General features: G+C 37.3%; 1 protein-coding gene across 8 annotated transcripts in view; it reads right to left on the reverse strand.

The window, feature by feature from the left end:
- Positions 1-1,487: 1,487 nt before the first annotated feature.
- NISCH (nischarin) overlaps positions 1,488-13,713 on the reverse strand; it is a 29,688-nt gene continuing 17,462 nt past the window's right edge. The window contains exons 13-22 of one of the 8 annotated variants that reach the window (XR_011100436.1): positions 13,146-13,254; positions 10,341-10,462; positions 9,390-9,445; positions 7,585-8,901; positions 6,997-7,171; positions 5,644-5,797; positions 4,973-5,101; positions 3,930-4,091; positions 3,143-3,238; positions 2,741-2,878 (exon numbers count right to left, since the gene is read on the reverse strand). Coding sequence is in view for 6 of the 8 variants with exons in the window: in XM_068694856.1 (XP_068550957.1) it covers positions 2,250-2,878; positions 3,930-4,091; positions 4,973-5,101; positions 5,644-5,797; positions 6,997-7,171; positions 7,585-8,901; positions 9,390-9,445; positions 10,341-10,462; positions 13,146-13,254 (2,853 nt within the window). In the remaining 2 variants the exon portion in view is untranslated. Of the gene's footprint in view, positions 2,879-3,141; positions 3,239-3,328; positions 3,409-3,929; positions 4,092-4,972; positions 5,102-5,643; positions 5,798-6,996; positions 7,172-7,245; positions 7,357-7,584; positions 8,902-9,389; positions 9,446-10,334; positions 10,463-13,137; positions 13,255-13,713 lie in introns of those variants that run through there. The other 7 variants (XM_068694857.1, XM_068694856.1, XM_068694860.1 and 4 more) reach the window with 7 other exon arrangements.

A 13,713-nucleotide genomic window follows, 5' to 3' on the forward strand; every position in this document is an offset into this window, starting at 1 on the left:
GTCCCAACTTAAGCAACTTCAGTGTTAAGATACTGTCTTAACACCGGACAGTTTGAAGCTGTAATAGATTTGAGTGCAACCTAAAGAGAAATGAGCATGCATGGCTTCATAGCAGTTTTGGAAAGAGAGAGGAAGAAATCAAAGCTGTTCTATGTGACCAAAACCGCTTACAAAGCTTCTTCAGTCTGCAGAACATTCTGTACAAGCTAATTGTGGAAAACAGAAAATGACACAATCAGCTAATTTACAGAATCCAAGATGAGGGACTGCATTTTCAAGGAAAACTCAAATAGTGCCATTTATTTCTAAAAGTGGGGATTTAATCAAAATATAACAGACAAAGACAACAGACTGGTGCCAAGGGACAACAGTGAACAGTTTTTCAGCTGAACATTGAACTTTAACGATCAGAAATGTGCATGCACAAAGCGCCATAACTCCACCAGGTTTTAACATGGGCCAAAGAACAGGGGAGCAAACATCTGAATTACTACAACATAATAGTTTTTTTTTTTATATATAAACATGGAAATGAACTGGAGCTAGTATCAGCGAAGCCAGTTTGCACCTACTTTGTCTAGACCATGCCTCCCCTGGCAGAATACAAGAGATAATGGAAAAAAATGCCCTGAAAATAAACAATTCTTATCACACTGTGAGATACTAAATGTAAGAACCAGGAAATACTGTATTATATAACTAAAAAACTACTGAACATTGCATTCATCTTAATATGATCAGTGCTTAACATACTTAAAGGGGAATTCTACCCATTTTCTGGATCGTATCTGACACAAACAAATATTTTAACAGCTTAAAGGAGGACTTCTTACCTGAAACCTCAAGAATATTTTTGCTTTAAACTTAAATGCCACGAGACAGAAAAAACTTGCCATTCCTGGAGATGTTTAAGACTTGTTTGGAAAAGGAACTCAATGTGTTTGAACTCTGCCCTGTTCTGAGCATGACAGGTATCTCTCAACTTAAGTTTTTTTTTTTCCACATTTTCTTAAGGGAGCATCAGTTTTAAGCAGCATCAGCTGGCCATGTATATCAAAACCATCCTTCCCTTCTTAACCCCTGCAGATGTAGAACAGTTACTCAAAGTCTCAGAATTAGGCTTCACAATAGTCAGTAGTTTTGTTCCCCCCCCCATCACAGGAGGCTAGAACTTGCTGGGCACAATAGTATCTTAAGTTACAGATGACAATTTGGAAAGCAAATTCCTACTGTCTAATGCAGCAGCAAAAAGACTTCAAGTAAATCCTCTTTAAACTGTGCTTAAAAGCTGCAGACCCTCAGTTTACACAACTCAGCTTTATTTCTGGACCAGCATGTATTTCCTATACTAAATTTTCTTCTTCTTTATTCTTCCTGCATATTTCATACTTTACAATATACTCTAGGAACAAAGTGTGCCACTGCACTATCATACGGTACTCTGCAAACACAAAAGGCGTACTTGAATAAAGACAAGGCCAAGCGAAAACTGTCAAATTACACTTTATTTGTATTGACAAAATAGGCAAAAGACTTGGTGTTCAGAGATAAATTAATTATTTGCTGACAAAACAGTTGTATAGCCATGTTGTGTATTTCCATTTTCAAGACTACACTGAACAGACTTTTCTGAGTAGACTTTTACAGGCAATTCTTTTCCCTAGTCTAAGAAAAAAGAATGCTCAAACTAATCTCATGAGAAGTGTCACCTGCTTGTCACTCAAATTTTACTGTTAAGTTCACAATTGGCAGCAAATAATTACATTTGGCCTCAGAAAGGAAAAAAATATGTAAAACCAAGGTCATTAAATAATAAGCATTAGCAGCATACCCAAAATACATCTTGTACAAAGAACATTGCACTTGAACTTACACAAGCATTTACTGTTATTTACACATCAGAATTTGTATAGAACATCAAGATTGATATATACAGAAAAACAGCAGAAACCTTAACAGCCCTAGAAGACGGCATATCTAGTGTTGACTCCTAATTTTTTCCATACAGTTTCCCAGGATGTCTCATGAGTTTTTTTCACTATATACTGTTGCATAAAAAATACTTTACAAAAAGTTCAACCCCTAGCTAACACTTCAGAGTATTTGTATGGACTATTAAATGTTCACTGCACTAGGGAGCAAGGGAGTCCAGTTCAGCTCCTTAATAAAAATACAGAATTTGACAGGCTCTATTTAAATGCTGTGCTTTACTTTATAATAAACACTGAAATCACTTAGCTGTGCAATAATTACCCAGTGAGTTCCAAAGGCAGTTCCCTACCACACAGTATCTCCCACTGTCTTGCAAGCAACGAAATTAACTTCTCTCTGCTTTCTGCACTTGGGATAAAGATGTACCACTGGATCTCTCTGCTCCTGCTGCCTTCTAGTTTTGCATTTCCCTTTGGGGCATTATCAGTGTCTCCAAAGTGATCCAGTGTTAAGTTCTGCATCAGATCCTGATTCTGAACATCATCAAACACAAAAGTAAGGGCCTGTGGATATGTCTGATAACCCATAAGGACTCTATCTAAATCCCGGATTCGTCTTCCATCTGCAAGCTGATACTTATCTCTCTTTGGTGGTTCCTTAGCAAATTCAGGTAGTGGGTAACTGATGTAATCTTCATCAAAGAGAAACAAATCAGAGCTGGTTAGTATAAGTGTTTTAGGTTGAAGTGAATTAGTGTTTTGGGCAGATCCTTCAACATGATTTACTTGAAATGCCAACACATACAGAAGGATATTGAGGGACTGAAGATTAGTCAAATCATCCATCTTCTCTGCCACTAGAAAAGCAAGGTCCCCAATCTCCTCTTCATTGGGATAAATAAATTTTACTCTGCTTGAGTGAATCAGTTCATAATTCTCCATTTTTCCTGCAAGAACAAGTACACACTGTTATACTTCCAATTAAATACTATACAATACTTTCTTAAGTGCATGAGGATAAGCAACAACATTGGATAGTTGGTTCTATCTGGAAAAATTCAAGGTAACATTTTTGCATGTATGGTTTTACTTCACAATACTGGAATAATTTTTATTACCTGTATTTCTGCAACTTTCTTACCACAACCAGTTCAGGCTGACAGCAAAAGAGGCAGAAGGAAACAGCTGAATTCTCATATCAGACTACCCACCTTCTTACCAGCTGATTTCCTCTGCTTCCTCCTTCCCACTCCCTAGTTCTGAACTGACAAAGCATCATCAGATCACTGAACACAAGCTTCCTACGTCTTTCAAACAGACAAAAGACAGAAAATAAAAACAAGAAGAAATAAAACCTCTACATGAATTACTTTTATATCCCCTCCATTGCTTATATACCCCTGTTAGATGAGCACATTCCTCTCCTTCAGTGTTAGGTTCTGTAATGACAGGAGGCAATACTGCAGACTCTTACTCCCTGGAAGTATTAAATAGAAAACAGCAAAACTTGAAGGAAGCCTATCTGCTTTTTTCAACATAAATCAGCTGACCTAAGGAAAAGTCTGACTACTCTTACCAGATCTTGCCCTTTCTGGGCTTACACACCTTCTCCTTAGAGCAGTTACACTAATAATCATTCTTCAGGAAAATGTGATTTTATTTTGTGAATAAGATTCAGAATTCTAAGCATAAATGTTTAACCTGACATTGGAACTGAACTTAATGTGCCTCAGAAAGGTTTGGTTTTCACTTCACTACGTTCTCTCAGAATGATGGGATTCCTTCACCTGACCAAGCAAGGAAAACCATAACTTTTAGACTTCATTATATTCACTGTCCTTTGATGACAGACTTAAAAGTCCTTCTAGGTTGAAACTCACAGTAGGAGCTAAACTAGTATACAGGAAACACAGTTTCTGCTGTATCAAAGCAGTAGTTTAGCTGATGCTCTTAGTACCAAGCCTAAATAGCTCCAGCCATGTAAAAAAGACCACTTACCAGTGTTTTTACTCCCAAATTCGGAGTAGAAGTCTTTATCTATTGGCTCTGGTGAAGGTGTGCGTGCAAGCAATGACAGAACTGCCATAAGCTGCTGCATGAAAGCATGGGTGTTGTAACTGTCTCTTGTCAGGCAAGTGACAATATGATCTGCAGAGTGTCCTGAATAGAATACAGAAAAACCATTCACACATCTGTACATGGCACTACCATAGCTTCACCAATGTGCAACTGTCACCAAAATAATTTCTTGCAAGCATTATTTCTCCCCAAAAGATTCATCATTATTCAGAAAACCTTAAAATCCTTGGGAAAGTATAATACAATTCTTACAAACCCCTCAAAAATAGAGGAAATAATTTAACTTGATTTAAAGTGATGCATACAAACTGTTCAACTATTTTACAATTTATCTTACAGAAAAATTGCCCTTAACTTTCTTTGTCTACTAGCTATATGTAAGCTTACTTTATATCATTTTCAATAATTTTTCCCCATCAAGGTCACAAGACAATTAGAAAGACACTTCAGAACATAGAAACATATGGCTCACAGGTAGTGGTACTCTAGGACAAAGCAATACAACCTCAAAACTTTACCTATGTTACTTCAACTAAATTTTAAAGTTGACATTCTCATCTTACGGAAACTAAAGTCTCCTTTTCCGTCCAAAAAAAATCAATCATCAACCAACCACATATTTTGCAATGTGGACAGAACCTTTATATTACTCTTCATTGCAAGCCAAAGCCTCAGAACAACAAGAAAGTCTTCAGAATTCCTTTCTGATCAGTCATCAAGATAGAAGATTTTTTAAAAGCACTTGTGGGACCAATTCATCGACATTAAAAGCTTCCTATATACTTCAATTACAAGATGTTGCAAGCCTACTCATACAGCACCATCAGCATTACATTAACTCCTCTTAAGAAAAGGCAGCAAAAAACCATTTTCAGCTCCCTAATCAAGAGAAGAATCCATCTGAAGTAAGACTAAACAGATAATATTGATCTGAAAAAAATTAAAGCATAAGATGTACTCACCAGTAATTCTGAAGTATTGGTCAAACAGGCCAACATTTACTGACTGCAGATCATTAAGTTTTAACACAAAGCAGCAAGAGAGGTGGAAAGAGTTGTTTTCACAATCTGAGTGTTCTTCATTCCAAAACTCTGTTGAAGATATGATAAAGTCAAAAGAAAAAGAATGATGATACTCCTTTCCAGAAGTGTAACTTCCATATCCAGAAAATGTACCACACAAAGAAAGAAATTGAGAAGCGGGCAGGAATACTGGTTGATTTCTCAAACACCATATCTTCTCGTTAACATTATTTCTTGAAGAACTGCATCGCAGATAAATTTACAAATCACTCATATGAACTGAATGCACACTGTTTCATTCTCTTCACTTACCATTCTGCTCTCTTAAATGGCCTTTACCTACCCAGGTGATGATTATTATCAAATAATAATCAGAGGGAAGCACGGACACAATGGCACATGAAAGCGTTTATCTGACAAGCAGCCATGACTCAAGAACCCAAACCTGCAGCTTTGAAGATAAAATCCCCATGCAAGCACTTTGCAGAGGGCGGATTGTGCCACTCTTCCTCAACCAGGACGATCAGCCAAAACTGGTACTTAAACTCAAGACAAACAGATGGGGATTAAGCTCAATCTTACCAGAGGATCAAAATTAATAGCTCTCTTACCTAACTGATGCTCATCCGCACGAATGAAAGAATCGTCCAACAGGAAGTAAATAGCTTTTGTTGAGAGAAGCACACAAGCCATCACTTCCACGTTGGGAGTTTTGTAAAACAGAACTGAAGACCACATGAGATGCCTCAGCTCTTCATTTTCCACCTAAAAAGTAAATTGTATTTCACAAATCACTTGCGCATTTTGACCTTTCAGACAGCTTTACCGTCTCAGAGTCAGCTTTAGATTACTAGAAAAAGTTTCAAAACATTTGAAGCATCCGAATGTGCTATAGTGAGAGCAGAAGTTTACCTTTAGCTGCTAAACACATCTACAATAGCTGTCTACTGAAAATGCTTTGGTTTTGTGTAAGAGAATATTTTTCTATCATGGTCTAATTATTCCCTATTTCCTGACAAAGAAAAAAACAATTAGTGCACAAGATGCTTTCTAAAACAAAAAAGACAATTTTACCAACAGATGAGCAGTGCCTCCCACACCTCAGGCCTATCAAGCCTTCACAATGCAACTCTGAACTCTGATTTAAAGATCCTTACAAAGGATGGAAGCAATGGAAGCACAGCTCAACACTACAGGTGCTGTTCCAGCCAGTCATCCTTCCAGCTTCTAGCCTGATGAGTGCTGTGAGCTCTCAAATGAGTCACCTGCTTTTTTTTTTTTTTTTTTAAATCAACTTCTCCCAATGCAAGGAAAAGTACAACTTACAAATTGTGCTTACTTTAGTATACTTAAAGAAAAAAGGTAATAATAAAGGCATCTATTTCTTACTAAGCTCTTCAATTGACATTTTTACTAGGAACACAGTGATTTATCACTTCAAATGCCACCTCATTAAGTTATAGCTGTACTTTTAAACTTAATGCTCACCACAGCAAATAAACCTAATTTCTCAATTACAGGTTTATCTGCTCATGTTTTTGGAGTCCCTAGAGCCAAGCACATACTGTGTTGTATTCATGAACCTATATTACCCAAAAAGTCAGGACACAGTGTAGCTAGGTACCAACACAAGAGGTAATTCCACTCTGTTGATTACTTCATTTTATCATTTTAAAAGAGAAATAGGAACACTTCTGGAATGGTCATTTTCAAGATGTACTAGTGTACTTTCTGGCTCTGCATCAAGGATCCTGAAGGCAAAATATGCCTGCCAGGACCACAGTCACTGCAGTAGGGGCCTCAAAAGCCAGTTGCACAAACAGGTTTCTGAGCAAAATGTTTCCAGGTTTGCTTCAGCTTAGCTTTTCAAGTTTGACCAGGAAAGGTTTTTCATTTTTTTTGTTTAATATCATCTAATACTGAAAGTTCAAGTCATTTTTATATACCCAGGCTAGGTGCAATACCTCTGCAATGTTGCCATGGAAAAATTCAACTAGGGCATTTCCTTTCAGCCCAGCCACATACTGCAGAGATGCAGAAACGTGTAGGTGAATTGGAACCTGGTTATCTTCTGTAATCTTCTGCATAAGAAATTCAGATGGATATAAAGATGACAGAGTCAGATGAGGCTTGCAAAAGCTAGGAGACAGAGATCCAGAAAACACCATCAAAATTTCAGGAAATAAACAGCTCTCCCCAACAAAAATCCATACCTAGTCATTCAACAACTGGGAACATGCAACTTCTATTCTTAGTTTATGAATGTGACTCTAAATGACTTCTCTTAAGCATCACTACCTGTTATGGTATCAGCCTTCAAGCATCTGAAACACAAAGACTCCTTCCATAAGAAAATACATTTTAAGTTGTAACCACAGAACATTTAAAGAAAAAAGGTTGACAGGTATGTTCCAGGATAGCCAGTCACACATACCAAAGAACAGCAGAATCAAAGTGGTCTACAAGTCAAACCAACTACAATAACAACTGCAAACTGGCCGCGCCACCTTACCTTCAATACCATGCAATAAATCTTTTATGAGAATCGTTACCTTGCTGATTGACTATGTCTGTTTGAATCCAAAGAGTGATTTCTTGCAGCATCTGGTTTGTTTGAAGCTTTGAAAATAACAATAGTCTTAACATCCTGCAGGAGTGTCCTTAAGAGACTGTAAATTCTTAGAAAGTGGAATTTCTCATGAGGTAGAACAAACACCGCTGTAACAAATCTGTATCCAATGAGCAACTCCAGCACATGCCCATCCAAAAATGAACCCTTCTGTTGAATAGACACGTGAGTTGGATGTAGCACAACTGATGCTAATGGAATCCTATTCAGCATAAGAACACTTCTCAAATCTTCTTCTGTGCCTACCCATTTACTTGGCAGTAAACTGAAATCCACTTTGACTATGTACAAATGCTGGGGTGTTAGAAACACCCAACAGGGATGGAACACACAGGGGCCCTGGTCAGAAGACTTGTACATTGAAGAATAAAGTGCTGAACACAAATCATTTTTTGACCATTTTTTGTTATTGCCAGCTGGCTCTGGATGATGCAAAGTTTTCTGAACATTGGTTTTGTTCCCGTAAACAAGGTATGTTAGGAAGCAACCTTTTATCTCCACATCCTCTGAGGAAATGCAATTCAATTCCATAAGCTGACAAAGAAACTCTTGGAGGTTTGCATTTCCACAGTATATTGTGGAGCTTTGTAACACCGATGTGCAGTGTTGAGAACACGTGTGCAAACAGGAATAAAAATCTTGAAGATTCTGGGAGTCTGAAACAACAAGCAAGCAGTTATCGCTGTTTTTCAGCTTCAGTGTTAAACAGATTTCTGGCATGAAAAATCCAAATTCTGCTATATCAGTATATGGAAAACATAGCATTAATTTCAAGGCAGAGGGGATATGCTGGCAATTTCCTCTCAATTCCTGAGGAAGAATCTCAAACACAGCTAGCAAATCATCAGTCAAAACCAAACAGGAAGCAAACTGCCTGAGTCCCTTATGAATGTGAATAGAGAAACTCCAGAGAATTTTGACTATGTCAACGCTCTTCACTGCTGTGCTGTCGGATGATTGAGTATCTGAAGTTGTGTTGAACTCAAAAGTCTGATCTCCTTCATGAAGTCCCATTTCAAAATACCCATCTTCTTTGTCTGTGGTTCTGGAATCACACAGAGGGCTTCCTTTATTCTCTGTAAAGGAGTGGGGTGATCTCTGCACAGTCTGAACTATCAAGGCAGAAAGGTGCTGGATAAAATCCTGGTTTGTGGCAGTGTATGACATGCAATTGAAAGGCAAGATGATGGTGTTACAGGGGTCAGGCACGGCACAGTGTTCTTCCTCTGAATGATCCAAACTTCGAAAGAGACAACAAGCCACAGTAAGTACAAGCAAGTTTAAAAACAGCTACAATGATCTACATTTCATGGCAGTGCTTATCAGAATTTGAGGCTTACTCTTTGCTACTTCAGTTAAGTCAGTGTAATTTATAGAACATCCTTGCACTGCACACAGCCATTAGTTTCTAAGGCTGGTAACGTACAATTTTATAGGAAGGGCTAAAATTCTTACTCGTCCTTTATTTCCCACCTTGTATAAGCATATCCGTACAAGTTAAAGCACTTTACAATACAGCCATTGCTATTTTTGAGACTACCAAATACATTCCAGAGTTCAAAGGTTAAAAACACTTTACATAATGTAATCTCTTTTGGTTCAAAAACAGATACAGCACACAATGAAAAATAGTTCAGCCCCACAGGCCGAATTTTAAGAATGCCATATCTACTGCTGTTATCCAAAAGCTAACAAGGATATAAACCAGAACTTTTATATCTAGCTTACCACATACGACCACCTCTTCCATACTCTTCACTTGAGTCTAATAGAGAGGCAGGTGCCTACGGAACAGAAGAAAACATCAGGAAGCTACCGATTACTTATGGCTGCTGCCAGTCTTCAACACACATGAAGAGCAAAACTAATGTTAGCAACAGCTTTTTAAAACAACTCGCTGTGAAGTCCTGATTGTTGTACTCACATCAGCTGAGCAGATCTCCTTTGAGAATCCTAAAACACTGCCTTGTTTACTTTAGGTTAGATATTCAATTAAGGTAAGAAAAGAACGGACCATTAATGACTTGAGAACAGATCCAACCTTAGGTCCATAGAGTATATATTTGTAGTGTGCTACAATAATCAAGTACTACGAAGTGAGGAAAAAAGGTAAAGGAACTTAAAGACCAACTACATTGGTGACAAAGGAAAACACTCCCCCCAAAGTCTTACTGTCTCTTTCCCTGAAGCCATGCATATGAATACTTCTAATACTTACAACAAATGAAAATGTAATTCAAGAGCTATCAACAACAGCAGGAGTTTGAAGGAGACAAATTAAGGCCATTACCTATGGAGAAGGTTCTCCAGCAATACTAACAAGACTAGCAAGAAAATCTCCTTCCGCAAGGTGATATTGTCTTGCACAAGGTAAGTCTTGCACAGAGCAAGTGGATACTAAACGTTAACGTGATACTAATACTGGGTCAACATGCTAAAGTCATGACAGTGACACCAATTCTCTGCAAAACTTGTAAAGTGTGATTATACTTTTAATTTATAAGGTGGACCAGCAACTTCACACCGTTTAGGCCCGCCTCCTTTTTACATTATAGCAACTCTGAAAAAAATCCATATAGCTGTGCTACAGATTACTCCGATAACCAAAGTTTAAGATCAGGAAAGCCTGCAAAAAAGCTTTTCAAAATACCATAAAACAAACATAAGAACTGCAATTACCTGATTTTTACATCTGGAATCTGGTATTTCAAAGCATCTCTGGGGAACTGTATGGTCTGTAGGAGTCAATCCACTGGATTGCAAAGAACTGCTAGCTAGGACTGTTTCTTCACAAATTATTTCTAGAACAAATAGAAACTGCTCTTAAAACTACTGCAGTAAAACCAAAATTGATGTCTATCTGCCAGACAAGTGGAATAAAAACTGTACAATCAAGGTCTGATGATAAATCATTAAAGCTAAATGAGCCAAGACAAAAGAGAAGCAGGTAGAATCTTAGTTGAATTGCAGACATGCCCTTAACTGTATTGAAAGTTGCATTAAAATGGATGAAATTCCTTTTTCAAGCTAACAATTTAAATCTCAACTTCTGGTGTAGGAATCACCCTTAGTTTTAACAGAACTCAATTTTTCTAAAAGTAATCCTTATTTTTAACAAACTATCGCCTGGCTGGCAAAACCAGCAGCAAAGCACTCTGGCAACTTTTCAGCATTCTTTCAAGTTTCCACAGGTTTCAGGTGAACAAGCATAGTTAACTGCATCAATTGTTCAGAAAGTCAGACATACCTGGCCCCTCAAACACCACTCAAGAAAATTAGCCCACCTTATTCAAAATCTTTCTGAAGGGTTCAAAGCTGAGTATCAATAAAACTTATCATGAGCAGATATATGGGAACATTCTTGTGGACATTTGACATTTTTTGCCTGTGATACTTGCACTGAAGCAACACAGAAAATCCATTTTCAGTATTATCACTGTGCCAGCCAGTTCAAGTATATAAGTGAGCAAATAAAACCAACAGAATTAGAGTGGATGTGTTTCTAGCCTGAGCATAAGAACTCCTGCATGTACCTTTCTGGACTGATAGTCAAATTTAGTAGATTACATCAAACCTTCTCAAAGTCAGAGGAAACACAGAAGGTATTTATTACTTGAACAAAACACTGCATTAGCAATAAGGAAATTCGTATTGACAGGAAAAACAGAACATGACAACATTATTTTTGGTTTTCTGTTTCCTATATAAATATTTCATCTTTTTCCATAAGCCATTTGCCAGTGACATTTAATTTGAATAATATGTTACGGAAACAGATGGTGTAGAAAAACTGCAGAGAAAACAATTCATAGAAATAGCATATCAGGAAATTAATTCCATTATTCATGATTTAAGGTCTAACAGTAAAACTATTTGCCCAGCGTATTTCAAAATTCTTAAATAGATTTCTCAAAGCCAGTTTTGAAAACAACCCTCGATAGCTAAATAATAAAAATTCCTGTTAATGAAGATGAAAACAGCTTGCCCTAGTCCTCTTTTATTTTCCTACCCCTTAAGCAGCCTTCCCTATGATTTTACTATAAGAACCTCATGAAAAAATACTACAGTAACATTAAATCTTACACCAATCTTTCTAAAAAATTCAAGTAGTTTGGGAAGGAAGACCCGTTGTTTTTCTCCCCCTAGATTCATTTGCTCTTAAATATTTACCGTAATAGAACAGAACTATGGACCAATAACTTTGAAAGTTGTTGCTAGCATACGTTTTTACAGCTAGTTGTGTGAAACTGTAGGTCATTACATAGTCGAACTGTCTCAGTCTTCTAATTTAAATACTTAATACTTCAAAGCAAGCATTGAATAGAATAGGTGATTTGGAAGGGACCTTCAGTAATCTAGTCCAACCACGTCTGACTTCAATATATGCAAAGAAAAATAAATATTTCTTGCACACATTTTGGAAAAGATGGCAGCATTTTATCTGCAGATGAAAGAAGTTGCCTAGAATGGTTACAAAGGCAAATTAAGTACATAAGTAGCAACTAAAAAAATATTTGCTTCAGTTTATTTGTCCTTAAATGAGATGTTGTCAAGATAATTTCTCTTTTTTTTTTTTTTTTTTTTTTAGAATGAATTAAAAAACTCACCACAGAAATCACAGCAATTATTTTTTTTTTTCCTCCAAAGACCAAGCTTTTCAGGCATGGTTCTCTCCCACTCACCAATCCAACAAAATTATAGGAAAAAGCAAGCATCTGTTGAGACACTTACTGAGAATATATTCCCTTCTCTTTTAATTAACTCTTCTCCCACTATTCATGTCTTGCTGCACTTTAAAGTTGTCAACCATGCAAAAGACCCCCAAAGTCTTCCCAGTAAGAAGTCATGGGCTTCTGCAAAAGACACGTGGCCATTCTTCTAAGGTCCTAATGCAACAGGCACTCTTTTTTGAAGTAGACAAAAATAATTTTCAGGTAAGGTTAGCAGGTGCTGCAGCACTATGGATGTGCTGAAACCACAGGCTCACCATGAACACTGATCCCACAACTGTCTTCCTTTTGCTATTTCCTGCCATCTCCTTTTACTATCTTCCCCCAACTTTGACTGAAATGAAGCTCTTGCAAATAAATAATGCCACTTCAGCTCACATTTTGCAGAGCAAGAATAGATAGGTAAGCAATTTTACATGTCTATACACGTCAGTTTTCCATTAAGAAGCTAGGATATGCATCTAAACTGAGACAAGATCTGTAATCCTCTCTGCAGGTGGTTTATGCAGGGTGATGCAGTTAGAAGTCCTGTGCCCACACTTTCTGTACAGTTAACTAGCTCTCCTGTGAACAACAGGTCAGATTCGCTGATTCACACACAACTTCCAACTTTTAAGACAACACAGCCGAGTCTTTCTGCTTCATTTTGTTTTTAAAACCTATATCCATGCACATCATATTCATGTATATCAATGCAGCTTAAAAAAGCAGAACCAAGAGGCTCAGCCCAGCAGCACGATACATACATGATTACCTTGGCTGGAGCTGACAGGACGAGGCAGAGAGGGAGAGGAAGGACGAACAGTAAGAGAAGAACAGTTTGATTTGGAGCTGGCAGCAGTGAGCCTGGAGTCCTCACTGATCTAATAAAGAAAGTATGCAGTGATTAAAGAAAAAACTAAGTATACAGGGCATTAGATCCTGAACTAAAAATAAGCCTACATAAGCTTTTTCAATTTTAGTAAAAGGAAAGTTAGTGCCAGCTTTTTTTCCACCTCCTGTCACATCCACTGGTTTGTTTTCACATTCTTAGTAGAGTTTCACTAAGAATTCATAAAGTCATTTTGATCACTGTACTTTCTGACAAAGTCAACATTGATTTTCATAAACCATAGCAGAAAAAAAAACCACCAGAATTTCTACACTGCAAGGACAGAACGGGTTCTATTAATGATTTTTAATACCAAAACAGGATTGACTAGCTACACAGCATGCACGCATATGAGAATTCAAGGAGAATTCAGATCCTTCATTCTTCACCACTGTTTAATATCCACAAGAACAACATTTGGGAAAGTCATTTGAGTACTCATCAGCACAAA

The sequence above is a fragment of the Anas acuta genome, chromosome 11 (assembly GCF_963932015.1).
Source record: "Anas acuta chromosome 11, bAnaAcu1.1, whole genome shotgun sequence".
NCBI lineage: Eukaryota > Metazoa > Chordata > Aves > Anseriformes > Anatidae > Anas > Anas acuta.